The 14,046-nt window shown below is 46.7% G+C and overlaps 1 protein-coding gene across 1 annotated transcript in view; it reads left to right on the plus strand.

The window, feature by feature from the left end:
- The first annotated feature begins 1,689 nt into the window (after positions 1-1,689).
- The window catches only part of LOC146176832 (sodium-dependent low-affinity dicarboxylate transporter 1-like), a 37,931-nt gene continuing 25,574 nt past the window's right edge, over positions 1,690-14,046 (plus strand). The window contains exons 1-6 of the mRNA XM_084581406.1: positions 1,690-1,824; positions 5,217-5,366; positions 5,925-6,200; positions 7,082-7,316; positions 13,450-13,512; positions 13,639-13,708. Coding sequence (XP_084437532.1) covers positions 1,690-1,824; positions 5,217-5,366; positions 5,925-6,200; positions 7,082-7,316; positions 13,450-13,512; positions 13,639-13,708 — 929 coding nt within the window. The remainder of the gene's footprint in view (positions 1,825-5,216; positions 5,367-5,924; positions 6,201-7,081; positions 7,317-13,449; positions 13,513-13,638; positions 13,709-14,046) is intronic.

A 14,046-nucleotide genomic window follows, 5' to 3' on the forward strand; every position in this document is an offset into this window, starting at 1 on the left:
TTGAATATTCTGGCTGGTTGCGAAGCCCGTACACACGACCTGGCACATAGCGAATGCCGCAGCGGCCGCTACCTTCCCTTGCGGTTGACATCTCGTGAATACTTCTTATGGGTCACACGAGGGCATGAAGGTGGCACCACCGGGGGTGGCATATTCTCCTATCTCATGCCATTGCATCCCATATGCATGACATCGGCAGGGAAGCAACATGCAGATTCTTTACTTTTGTCACCTGACACTCAGTTGGAAGATTTACGGTGCCTCTGGTTTATACCCTTAATTGAACTAGCCATAATAGCAGCTATATTTACTCTCATCGCCGATGTAAAAAGCATGTTCCATCCACCGCGGCAAACATATTTACCTCTAATTTCAGTTGTTGTGGGCCAGTCATGGGCAAACTAAATTACAGAGAACCCTACAGAAAAAATGGTATAAGCATCAGAATTTCATCAAGGTGAACAATGCCCCGTGACTTGGCGCAGTTCGTCGTAAGCGAAAGCTCCTTCGTTCACATGCATGCTAAGCTAACCAAAGAAAACTTCCCTGAAAGGGGTAATTGGACGACAACCTTCGTGAGTGTGCCCTGTGTCATCTTAGGGATAGCGGTTGTGATGATAGTGGCAGTGATGGTATTGGTGTTAGTATAGTAGTATTAGTGGTGGTGATAGACTTTTATTCGGCCAAAAATTAGAGGCTGAGCATATCGACTTCCTCGGCGACTAGCCGACAATGTTTGTCTTCCCTTTCACTGCGAAATATAATCGCTAAAGATAAATAATTACGGAGGCAATTACTGCTTTTGTGCTCTGAATGTGAAAGCATGAATGCCTCGTTAGGAGTTTTTGTTTGTTTTTATTTTCAAACTCATTTTAGCTATTTATTTTTTAGTTTTAGTTGTTCTTTCTCTTCGTTTTCTCTTTTTTGTTCACTGCAATTATAGCAATTACTGGCTATATCAAGGACGCACTACGTTCACCCATATTCGGCTTGAATCAACGAGCCTTCGCGGTCTATGAACAATATGCTGCAGGTCATCCCACCCTGTCCATATTAAGCGAATTTCCTTTGCAGTTCATAGTTACAAATGGCTTCCTGAGAAATCTGGGTTCATTCCGAACGTTTTTGTCCCGTGATATCATATGGGCCAAGAGGCGCCCTTTCAAATTAGGCGTGGTTGCTAATTGGCCTCCAATGTGATGACTTCATTATGCTGCTCGACCAATTAGGGTTATTGGGGTCATATTTTCTGCAGAGCGGCTGCTGGGTTTCGTTGCTAATGGGGCATAAGACTTTCTGATCAATAAAAGTGCAAACACGTGCACTGGTATGCTACGGATTTACAGCGGAGAGGGACAGGGACTCCTCCTTACATGGTCGTATCTACGGTGGCTTTGTTACGCGCCAGCACTGCTTATCGCATTTCTAGTCTCCATGCCACGCGAGAAAATGAATTATTTTCGCAATTTATTTCCGGCACTTATGTACCATTCAGGCCATATGTACAATTGACATGTAATGTGATTTAATTGGCACTAGAAAAAGAGAGTTGAATAGTTCAGCCTCCTGCTATCCAATTGGCCCTCAGAATCATCAGTAAGCACGTGTTCCTGAAAAATGCTTAAGCACCATCGTGCTGCACGCTATAGGCCCATATACCTGCGCGTCTATGCGCAGTTCTTGGCCTCCATGCCTCCCGCCGAGAGGAAGGCAGCCGACAAGGGATGGCGCTACTGGTGTCGCAAGCGGCTCACTGCCCGCCTGCTGTTGGGCTACGCAGCGCCACCTCTGCTCCTCACGCCGGCCTTCGTCATCAACAGCGACGTGAGTTTGCACCCTGTCATTGGGAGTGAAAATTACATCCTTCTTCCCTGTGTCCAAATTTCGGCTTGGAACGTGGATATGATTGTCGAAGACCCCGACAGAAGTCTAACGGACGAATGTATTGGCCACTTCTGTGCAAGAGAAAACGCGGATTCGGTAGCTTTGCTCATTCAAGCGCATGCTGTTTGACGGACTTTGCACTGAAAACCTGATCACATAGAACTGTGACCATTATTACCAAATTCCATTGCTTTTTTGTAGTTGCTACACTCCTTCTGCATAGACTGCGGCTCACAACTATAGCCTACTATACTGGAAAAATTAAGTATTTAAACATATATCAAACTTTACGGCATCAGTAGTAGGAGCTGGCCGACTGTTTATAAAGCTTACAAAGAACATTATACCGCCGGCCATTGCAATTGCTATTTTGCCCATGATGCCGCTATTTAAATGCTGAACACTGCTTAGCTTCAGGCGTCTTTAGTACGAGCCCCAATAAGAATTTATACATGGATTACACTTGGTATGAAGGTACTGCTATAGACGTGGTCGACACGTCGACACGAGGTGTCGGTTCGAACTTCGTTTCTTGCTGCAGAGGGGAGCATATTGCTACGACGATGATAAAGCGGGCAGTGGCGCGGGGTTGAGTGCTAGGCCCGCTGGCCATTAAACCATATTTCATCGTCATGTCATCACGTCGTTCTGTTTCTGTTGTCACCGTGTTCCATCGCTTGTCACGCCACCACCACGTAACATTTGGTTAGAGGTGCGGTTCACCCCCATCCTCGCCTTGCCCCGTCGAAGCCAACCGTACGCCGGGTCCATCGGCCGAGAGCCCGTGGAGATCGCCGCCCAGCTTTACCCCAGCCCTTTTCACTCAGACCCGACCAGCCGCTCTCCCCAGCCCCGTCCCCAGCCTTGACTTCAACACATGAAGACCAGGAAGAGCCCAAAGCCGACCCGACCGACCCTACGACGAAGCGACCTCACTGACCTCACGATCACTCGAGCGAAGACAGCACCCCCGCCCAAGCCGTTCAGCGTGCCCACGAGCCTTGGCCTTCGGCAAACGGTGAAGATTGGACCTGACGCTCCGGGGCAAGCATTCATCCCATCTTCGCATTCATTGTGATGTCCAGCGTTTCATGTCCTAATCCTGTGTCCGTGTTCATCGTCACTTCATGCAATGAATTTCTAGCAATCGATCGGGACGATCGCTCGGTGTCCCCGGGTAGGGCTACGAAGATGACGAAGCGGGCAGTGGCGCGGGGTTGAGTGCTCGCGCTAGGCCCGCTGGCCATTAAACCATATTTCATCGTCATGTCATCACGTCGTTCTGTTTCTGTTGTGTCACCGTGTTCCATCGCTTGTCATGCCGCCACCACGTAACAATATTTTCTCGCCAGTAATGATGCCATCAGTTAACAGAACTTACATACATATGGGCAGAAGGATTTGCTAAACAGTTTTTCAACAGTTCCCCGCCGCGTTAGTTGAGACGAGTGGCTGCAGGTTAAAGTTGTTGTGGAAAAAGGAGTGTCTAAGCACAATAAAACCAAATGAGAGCTGTGGAGAGTCGCGAGGCATAGTGTAACGAAATTCTATCTTTTATGAACTAATTAATTAGCAATGACTAACTAACTATATTGACAATTACTGACACCTGGAACGAGGCGTCAATTCACAAGTTGTAGACATTCTTAGAAAACAGGGCCCTTGTACCGAGTTTGCGTCGTTATCGAAGTGTCGCTATCTTACATGACCTCGAGCCATCTGACTGGTCGAAACGCCGGAACTGAATGTTGCCACTGCGGAACCAGAAGAGGTGGCAAAATCATTTTCCAATGTTTCCACCAATCAGGTGACTCAAGGTCGGGGAGATAGCGATACTCACGATAACGACGCAAATTCGGAATACGGGCCCAGGTGTGCTTGCACCGAAGTATCTTTTCTACCTGCCTGAAGAGATGTTTAACTAAATACAAAAACTTCAACTTAGCAGCGGTGAGGTATCAGTGTCTCATAGTGTCTCTCGAAGGGAATGACAGCCGATTTTCTCAGGTGCACAGTGTTCGACGGGGATTGTGTGCGCTGGGAGAGACGCGTTCCAGCAGCCAGTCACGTGGTAGCATTCTTTCAAAGCGTGTAATAGAGCTACGTAAATAACATTTGTTAGCAAGAGTTCGCGCTAGCTGTTTTTCGAGACATTATACTTCGTCAACTAAAATTTTGTTCCTAAAGCAAATAACTAAGCAAATTCATCTTTAACAACGAAAAAAATTATGTATACTGCGACGCCCAGCAGCTCTTAGAAACCCTCAAGTTGCGTTAGGCTCCGGCCATACATAGCACGATTAGCTTTGAAAAGGAATTAAATGAGCTTGCTTACTATTTTTCCAAATATAGTGAAAATATAATTGAATTACAATATTAGTTCTTTGTTCTTCGCGCCAAATTCCATGTCATGTCCTTACTCCCTTCCTTTTCTCGACACGCGCCAATAATATATAGAAGACAATGGCAACAATACGAAAAAAAAAAAGGCATGATCAAACACTCGACGCTCATTGCGTTCAAGACTGAAACGAAAGGCGAACCCGGCGCGCCTTGCTGTCCAGAGCTCTACATTGTCTGACGCTTTCGAAGCAGGTCATATATTCGGCCGGTGATCCCAGGAATCGACCATGACAGCTTGCGCTCATTAATGTCCCCGTCATGTACGATTCCGCCAGTTTTCCTTCACCCCACCCCATCACCGGACAAGTGTAGCCATACATCACTGTGCCCTAGCCGACGCAACAGCTGGTGCCATTGCATGCTTCTGACTAATTTTGAACACCTTCTGACGCCATCTGTCCCTTCGACGGCCTTTTGATGCTTTACATCTTACTGCTTGGGGAATGGTTGCTACTGTCAGCTCCAGATAACAGCATTAAATGATACTGCCAATGGACCTGATTCGGCAATACACAGGACACGGACGGTCTCGGACACGCAGTTCAACTCAGTTCTGTCTCTTTTTGTCTCTGCTGCAGGCTCGCCCACGCTTTCCGCAAGTAATTCATGCTGCAAAACTAGCATCGCCTGTAGAAAGAGCAGCGATGAACTTTAGCAAAACTTTAGTAACTAGATAAATAATTTCGCTCCGAAATTACTACCAGAAATGTACTAAACCGTGACTGACGTAATGAATAAAGCGTGACAATATGCATGTTCAAACAAGTGGATTGAATGCTTTTGACCTGCACAAAAAGATTATCTTGTTTTCGTTAGCTCCGAAGATATCTAAAGAATCGGATGCTTTTTTTTTTTTGGCGTTGTTGGGGGGATTTTCTGTCGGTAGCACCTCAGAATGTCATCTTTAAACTATGCCGGCGCATCCACAGGTGGCATGGTGGCTGGGCGTGGGCCTGCTTATGGTCACCTGGACCGTGCTGGGGACGGTGCCCGTGCCGATCACCTGGCTGCTTCCCTTCCTTCTCTTTCCCCTGGCGGGCATCACCTCCGTCTCGGACCTCGCTGACAGGTTCATGGAGGCGAGTGTTAACGGCCTTGCCCAGCGTCTCTGCGGGAGTGCAGGTCTTAGCAACTGGTGAAATGGCTTAGTCCTTTTGAGCCTCTACCTTTCATGTCATCATCCGCACCAAGCTTCCAATCGATGGATATCGAGGAACGACTACGCCTTGCTTACTTACGTGCCATAGAAGATATATAACATGACTTGGGAGGCCAGACAAGTAGCTCTAGTGTTTGATGTGGATGTTTCTCGGTGTGTCATTTGTCCAGATGCCGACGTCTTCAGACCCAATGCGTGACTTATTTCAGGAGTGTGTTTTGTTCGTCTTCCAGCATGCGGCCCAACAGCCAGTTTGGTAATTTTAGCATATTTCCGGTTACGACTTTGTGTACCGAGCGGCTTAAATTCGTGTATTTTTGACAAACCGGGCAGATTGTTATAAGTGCAGACGGACAAACGGTTCCAATCGATGAGCCTTTCGGCATTGATTTCCCCTTATACAGCCAAAGAAAAGCCTATTGATGCGCTTCGAATTGTGGCGGCGCACCTTGTAAGGACCTACGTTTTCCACGTGTAGGACGGCCTGGTACTGCTGCTGATGGGCATGAACATGATGGTGGCCGCCAGCGAGCAGACGGCTCTGAGCTCGCGCATCGCCCTGTACCTGATAGAGGCGTGCGGCTTCCGCCTGCGGGGCATTTTGCTCGGACTCACGGGCGTCACCTTCCTGTCGGCGCAGCTTCTTATGGGCGGCGCGACCACGCGGTTCATGGTCGCTGTTGTCGAGGCCACCATGTTCGAGCTGCAGCACGACATCATCGCCGCCGTCATCGCCCAGAGGAGGCGACGGAGCGTATGTGCACGTGTAGTGCTTTCAGTTTGAGCACGACTGCAACGACAGGCCAGAATCGAGAACTATGAATTTAAAACAAGGTTCAAATTGTTCGCGTTCCGGGGAAACTGCCATTGGTTTCTTGAGCACCCGATCGGCAGCTGGCTAAAAAAGGTAATAGCCCGTGCGCGGTGAAGGCAATTAAAAGAAGCTAGAGAGCAAGAAACCGTAACGATGTGTGAGCTACTTACAATAAGGCACATTTACTCCTCACGTCACGATAGAGGGACAGAAGTTATGTTGACGCCATTTGCCGAAGTATGTGTGCGAGTCCGATTAACTGCGTTTTGTGAGCGTGATTATTGGGGTGGTCATTAAGCATGTTACTTCACGACAGTTTTGAAGGCGAATATTTTACTTCTTGTTTCTCATTAGCATTAACCCTTTAATCGCAATCAACCTTGAGCCAATAACATGATGAGCATTTCTTCAGTCCTCAAAGTATGAGTGAGCACTTGCACGTGCCTACAGAACGAATTTTACTTGCAAGATAAGTGGTGTACAATGAAGCTTCTAAGCAATCAATTACCCGCAATGCATTGCTTTAAACCCTCCTGATCTTCAATTCCTTCATTCCCGCGTACAGTCCCTTTATTAGTATCACTCTGATATTGTTATATTGTTCGCAAATGATTCGACATCGTTTCGCTTTGGTTAGGCTACCCCTGTGCCATGAAAGTCGAAGAACCATCACTTTCGCGCACTTAGCCGTTTTTTCTGGTCTTCGATGCAGCGCGCACCATCGCGAAAGCGATGCAGGCTATTAGCCGTCACTGCAGATGTGCGTGCGGGATGAAGTACTAAGAACTCATGTGCGCATCTCAATGGGTGTACCACCGCAGGTGCGCACCACTGTGGGCGACGAAGTGGTTATGACGCCCGTGCACGTGATGGTGATCTCGCCGCGCCGCAGCCCATCAGGCTTCACTTCGCCCGAGGATGAAGAAGACGAGGAAGAGAGCGAAGAGAGCAACGAGGAGGAAGATATGCGGCCCCAGGTGTTGGTGCCGTCTATAGGGCCGCTGAACGCGCGCAACCCGGGCGCCTACTACGAGCTGCACTCTAACGCGCCGGACGGTGCGCTCTTTTCATCACTTATTTTGCAGCCTTAGCTCGTCTTAAACTTCGCTTCCTGCTAACCTGGTCCGAAACGATGGGCGCAAATTCGAGGTTGGTTTTAAGGCAAAAGCTTTTCTTGGCTCATAAGTGGTGTGAACAGAGGGTGTCCACCAAACTAACGTGTGCGCACGAACTAGCACTCAAAGCAAATTACTTGTCATCACCAGGAATCGAATCGAACTTCTAACTCGCGCTGCCCAAACGAATATGGAAACGATTACGCCACTATAACTGCCTGTGAACGTATCTGTAGTTCCCCTTGTCTAGCGTAAAGACGCCGGATTGAGCTGAGGGAAGGACAACAATGACTGTAAAAAATAAAAAATAAAACATGAACAAAATATATACAACCTGTGCTAGAGGTGGTCAACGAAAGCGCTTCGAAAGCTTTTCGAAATCTGCGTGTTCAAAATTAGGAAGGAAGCAAGGACAATGAATCTGAACTTAGACTACATTGTCTCGATGCGCGCTATCCCCACCGCCACTGAGAGCATTGAGGTACCCTAGTGCATAGAGGAAATAACAAAATTCCCATAAAAATAAGTATCAGGCAAAGAGACACGATCTCTCTAGTACTATTCACAGCTGGCTTTGAGGAAATGGCTTTGATGAATGGGAATGGAATCACTTGGGGATAAGGGTCGATGGAGAATACTTGAGTAATCTGCGAATTTCTGGCTGACATTGTCTTGCTAAGTAACTCTGGGGATGAACTGCAAATAATGATTGATGACTTAGACAGGAAAAGTAAAAAGGTTGGCTTGAAAATTGATTTGCAGAAGACTAAGGTAATGTTCAACAGCTTCGGGAAGAAATTGCAGTTCACAATAGGTAGCGAAGCACTGGAAGTGGTAGACTAATATATCTACTTAGGACAGGTACTAACCGCAGATCCAGATCATGAAAGGGAAATAACAAGGAGAATGAGATTGGGATAGAGTGCATTTGGCAAGCACTCGCGGATTATGACCAGCAGCTTACCGATATCGCTGAAGAGTAAAATATACAACAGTTACATCTAACCTGTACTCACCTATGGGGCTGAAACGTGGAGGCTAACAAAGAGGGTTGTACTTAAGTTGAAGACAACGCAGAGGGCTATGGAGCGAAAAATGATAGCGGTAACATTAAGAGATAGGAAACGTGCATAGTGGGACAGAGAAATAACTCGAGGGTATGATATTCCTGTGCAAATCGAGAAGAAATGGGCATAGGCAGGGCCTGTTGTACATAGAGAGGACACCCGATTGTCTCTTATGGCAACAAATTAATTCCAAGGGAAGGAAAGCGTAGCAGGGGGCGGCAGAAAGTTAGATGGGCGGAGAGGGTTAAGAAGTTCACAGGGGCAAAGCGGATGCAGCCAACACATGACCAGGCTAATCAGACGAGTATGGGAGAGGCGTTCGCCCTGCAGTGGGTAGAGTCCTGCTGATGATGATGATGAACTCAGCATTAGACTAGTCTGCAAGCTCGGATCGCCGAAACGAAAGCCGTGATCAAGCGGTTGAAAGGGATGTATTCTTTGCGCAACGCTCACTCCAGCGTGATCTGACCGATACCTTCCCAGAAGTTATTCTGCACGCTAAAAGTATTGCCACCAGGACAAGAGTCAAGAGAATGTCTCTTAGGATCGCACGCTATCGCTGATTTTACAGAGGACCGTCCGTACTCGGGGATCTCCTGTCATCTACATTATTGAATCGCAAAAACGAGATTCCGCTGAACATTCCCTCCTTAGTCGTGAACTGAACTTCAACTTCGCTGCTGCCCCTAATCCTGCAGGAGTGACCTGCGCGGTCGAACTAGCAGGTCGACAGGTTGATCCTAGTCGACGAGAGGAGGAACGTTTGGGTGCATTGGAGCCCTTGGAAAACTGTCGCAGATAAAAACGAGGCTCCTATGGTTGTCAGAAAAGAAATCCATCGAACAGTTGCAGACGAACGGCAAAATAGCAATCTTTCCCGCCAACAAAGAGAACGCCACCGTCAATACAACGGGAAAATGTCTGAAATTCATAAGGATGCAGACCCCTATATGAAGTTAAACCGAAATCCAACAAAAAACATTTAATCTGAACTACAGAAGCTGTTGACTGAAGTGTTCAGGTACGTACCTCTTGAGAGGAAGCACTTGGGCAACAAGTTTCTTTGCCACAATAGCACGGCTCCCGCGATCTACAGAGTTCCAAAAGTGAACTAGCAGGTGTACAATGGCGACCAATAGTAGACTGCAGGCGTTCACCACTATACAATTTGTCCCGCAATCTCCACGAAGTGCTTCGCCCACGAGTTAGAAAAACGACGACGTGTGTCAAGGACTTTCGCCACTTTGTGGAAAAGCTAAAGCAGACATCAATTGAAGACGAGGACGTCATGGTTTCATTTGACGTGAAATCTATGCTCATGTGCGTCCCTGTGGACTTCGCAGTGCAGTGCTGCAAGAAAACACTTTCTGAAGTCGACGATTTACCTTCAAGGACTCCGTTCGATATGGACAACCTTTACCGCCCCTTGAGGTTTTGTCTCGACAACACGTAATTTGTCTTCAACGTAACTTTCTACAGGCAGCGCTTCGGCACAGCAATGGGAGCACCAGTCTCAGTTGTCTGCGCTAACGTCGCATTAGAAGCCATTAAAAAAGCAGCCATTTCCGTGTTCCAACCGGCACCGAAGCTATTCCTCCGCTATGTCGACGACTGTTTCAGCAGTATGTCTCGCGAAGATGTGCAATCTTTCCTACTCCATCTAATTTCAATTCAGCCATCAATGCAATTTACCGTGGAAGAAGCCGAAGAAAAAATAATCCCTTTTCTCGATGTTCTCGTACAGGGAAATAGAATCATGTTTCGAACCTCAGTGTATCGAAAACTGGCGCACACCGGAAAATACCAACTTTCAGTCCGCACACCCAATTGGACACAAGGGGTGAGTCGCCAAATCTCTCTTTAAGAGCGCTTTCACCCTATGCTGGAGCCAGAAAGAACGCTGCTGCTAAATCGATAAAGTGAAGCAAGACTTACAAAACAAGAATATCTGCAGCAGCTAGAGAAAAGCCAAGAGTTCTCCGCTCACGCTTCCCAACCTGGCCAAGCGGGCGAGCATTCCGTAGGCTTCCGGGGTGAACAAAGCACTTCTATGCATATTCAAAGGTTATGTCGTGTACATTTATCTTGGGCCTCCAGCAAGTTGAAATAACAAGATACCCGGGCGTGATGTACAAGATACCACGTGGAAGCTGTGACACCAGAATGACGTCACGAACAGCGGCTCTACATCTAATTCTTTGGCGAAACACAGCGTATCAATGGGACACACCATCGACTGGGACGAAGCATGCCATCGCCACAGAGAAAAACGTATCATCGTGCCGCTTCATGCAGCACTCTGTGATCAAGGGACCCGTACGGGTCCCGAAACGTCGTGCTTTCTTCCTTCAAAACACTTTGGCGGGTGTGTGTTTGTTTATACAATGCACCACTGCAATAGACTGGTAACTCTATAAGCTTCGCTACAGTTGCGCGTTCCATTTCTTCCGCCGCCAAGCAACCGTGTAACACCGTGAAGTTAACCCGACAGGCACTCCGGCTACATTGCATCATCCGTCATGGGGCGGCGTGCCGTGCTGTATGTGAGCTGCAGCGACGTTGACTTATTTTGATTAGCCCATCCAAAGTAATCACTCCTCGAATGCTTTCCAGTCTCGCTGCTCCTACAAATATGACGTATAGTTTCAATGCAAAACTTGGTTCCTTATGGTTCGCGCAACTCTAGCAAAGCCTATACAGTACGTTAGACAGACGCGTTCCGCCATCTAGCGAGGTTGACACAAAACACCGCACCTAGCAAATGACTGGAGAAGAGAAAGGCTTTCGCATTACACGGTTTTAAGCAGTCTTAAAAGCGATCATGTAAATTTTGTTTTATTTGCGTAGGGCCAGCCACATTGCTTTGTAAATATTTGTGTCTTGCTGCAATACCTATATAGCTATAGACGTAGTCTTCTTCTCACCTATCTGAGGCACTCGGCAATCTAATGCTTACCTTCAGAGACTGATATAGAACTCACTGACAATTCTCTGATGTCGAATGACACCTTGGAGGTTGTGATTCGCACTGGCACCAACAAGCTGCACCAGGTAAGCTACAGACCAGCCTCCATGTTGAACATGATATGCAGGACGACGGTATATGGTCTCGGATTGGGAGTGTAAAAGGCAGAGACGAGCTGTAGCTTGGGAAAGGTGGTGGAGGTGAAAACTTAATTTCGTAGTATAGCAGGAAAGAGATTTTCTAGACATTCTCAGCACTAGGCGGCATTCTTAGCTTAGAACCCACTGGACGAGACCACTGCCCGTTTCCTGGCAACGAAGGCAATTTTAGTTTCTAGGTCGGAGCAGCCCAGAATTGCTGTCTCGCAGTACCTAGTAAGGTGGGGCTAGCGGGTAAGGACCGGATTCCATTGGCACGGCCGTAACCACTGGTAAGAATTTAGCTAACTCGCCACAGTGGGCAGTACACATTATGCATCCAATCAAAGTGCTTCAAGACTACTGTTTCTCTAGAGAAGAGAGTTCACCTGGAGTCTTCGAAGAATTTCCTCGTCAGCCACACCTGCAGTGCCTTGGAAGGGGCTTGGTAACGGCGATGAATTTCGTGATAAAAGTGCTATATTTCGCAGAAAATGAAGAGGGTTTGTCCTACATCTGCCCTATAAAATATGGCATCAACCAGGCGTTCACTGTGAGTGAGCGTTCGGGTAGTAGAAGCGGGTGGCGCGAAGTCGAAGCAGAACCGAGGGGGAGATATCAGTAGGGAAGACAGGGAGGGTGCACCGTAGGAGTGTTACAGTATGAGGCTACGCTTCACTGAGGAAAGGGAAAAAAGAGAAACAGGGAAGGCTGAAGAAGGCTTCATCTGCCCATATAAATTCCTTAGTGTTTGGTTTAATGAAAATCTTTCATGGAACACTCATGTTTCCGAACTGGTTAATGACATCAGCAAAGTTGCCGGTTGCCTGTACAAGATCGCTAGTTTAGTACCGGTTTGTGTCAAGCGTTCGATATACCATGCGTTGTTCTATTCGCGGCTCACATATTGCATTCTCATTTGGAGCACGACAACCTACAGAAACCTTGAGAGATTAGTGGTCGTTCAAAAGAGGCGTCTAAGATCGATTGAAGGGTATTATGGTAGGCCACAACATTTGCCTACTGCACCGTTATTCATCAAGCACGATAGGCTAAAAGCCAATCAGATTTATTATTTCCACTTGTTAAAACACATCCATCGGCACAGGCTATATGCATCAATACCAGATCATAGCCTAGCGCGATATGAACTTCGAACCCACAAGAAACTTACCTCTAAGGTTGGAACAAACTACGGCAAACAAACTCTAACCTACCAAGTTCCCACTGTTCTTAACAGGCCCAATCCTAATGTTGACTTCTCTGTTAGAAGTAACACATTCAAACGTAACATTAAAGCATACCTAATTGCAAACAATATTTAATTTTCTCCAATCTAACATTTCAAGACTTCTGTATGTTGATCTTAACACTTTGGTTGAATTTTCTTGGTTGGAGCAAATGAATTCAATCGCCTATGTTAGCAGCTTATGACTGGATGGCAAATTATGATTCTATTGTATATGCCTGTAATACAGTTTATTTTGTTTTTCTGCGCTCCTTTTGCTGCTGTGGTTTCACGTGTATAACAATCTTTCTCCGGCATATGTGTTTATTACTTGTGTTAGGTTGTATATGCCTAGATTGATAATGTATTATTTCACTGGTCTGTCAAACTTTGCTTGGATTCCGAGGCCTCGTCAGGTTTTTCAACCTTTTGCCTCGGCTGCCCCTTTCTGTAGAAAGAAAAGAAATAAATAAAAAAAAAGTAATGATGTAAGATACGGAACCATGATTATGCTAAGTATAAGGGATACACTGATAACATGCGCAGCAAAAGTGCACAGACGACATCCTTGAGTCCATTTTGAACAGTTCCTTTGCACTACAAGAGCTCTCTTCGGGTATGCCTTATTGAGCTCAGCCTTTTAACTTCTCGGTTTCATCCTTGTTTCTTCATCACAGATCCGAAATTAATCGCTGGAATGGAAGCAGTCATACCCGAAATTGAGGAAAACGATGATGCCGGTGAGAAACAAGTGCCTTTTTATTACAACCAGTTTTTCAAAAGTGAACTTGTCATTCTTGTTCCCGGCATCTCACACTGGACAATCTTCATAGATACTCAATATATCGCCTTTTCCGCCATCGCAGCTGACGTGCCGAGAACAAGCCCCATACTGAAGCATCGAAACACGGCCAAAGTGTTTCTCCTGGAAGCACAGTAAGTACTTGGGCAAGTCCTATGTTTCGGGAGGGCACTTATCGTGGTCACATTCCATATCGCCTGTCTCAAACTCTTTCCTGGATGATACGCTGACAGGCGGCTACTGAAAACGGGCAAAAACATCATGTCCATTCGACTGAGCTCAATATATTACCAGCGGCCAGCACGTGGTTTTTAGGTTTTCTTTATATCGCTCGCTATTACTCTGCATTATTACCATTCCATTACTCCTTTCGCTTATCAGGTGAATATGATGGTGGGTTTAATGAAAAATTGCTAATACAAGTTAACGATGAAAGGTGCCGCGGATACTGTCGCTTGTTTCTTGGAAACGT

This window comes from Amblyomma maculatum, chromosome 10 (assembly GCF_055883805.1).
Source record: "Amblyomma maculatum isolate TAMU_Amacu chromosome 10, ASM5588380v1, whole genome shotgun sequence".
In the NCBI taxonomy this organism is placed as follows: Eukaryota; Metazoa; Arthropoda; class Arachnida; order Ixodida; family Ixodidae; genus Amblyomma; species Amblyomma maculatum.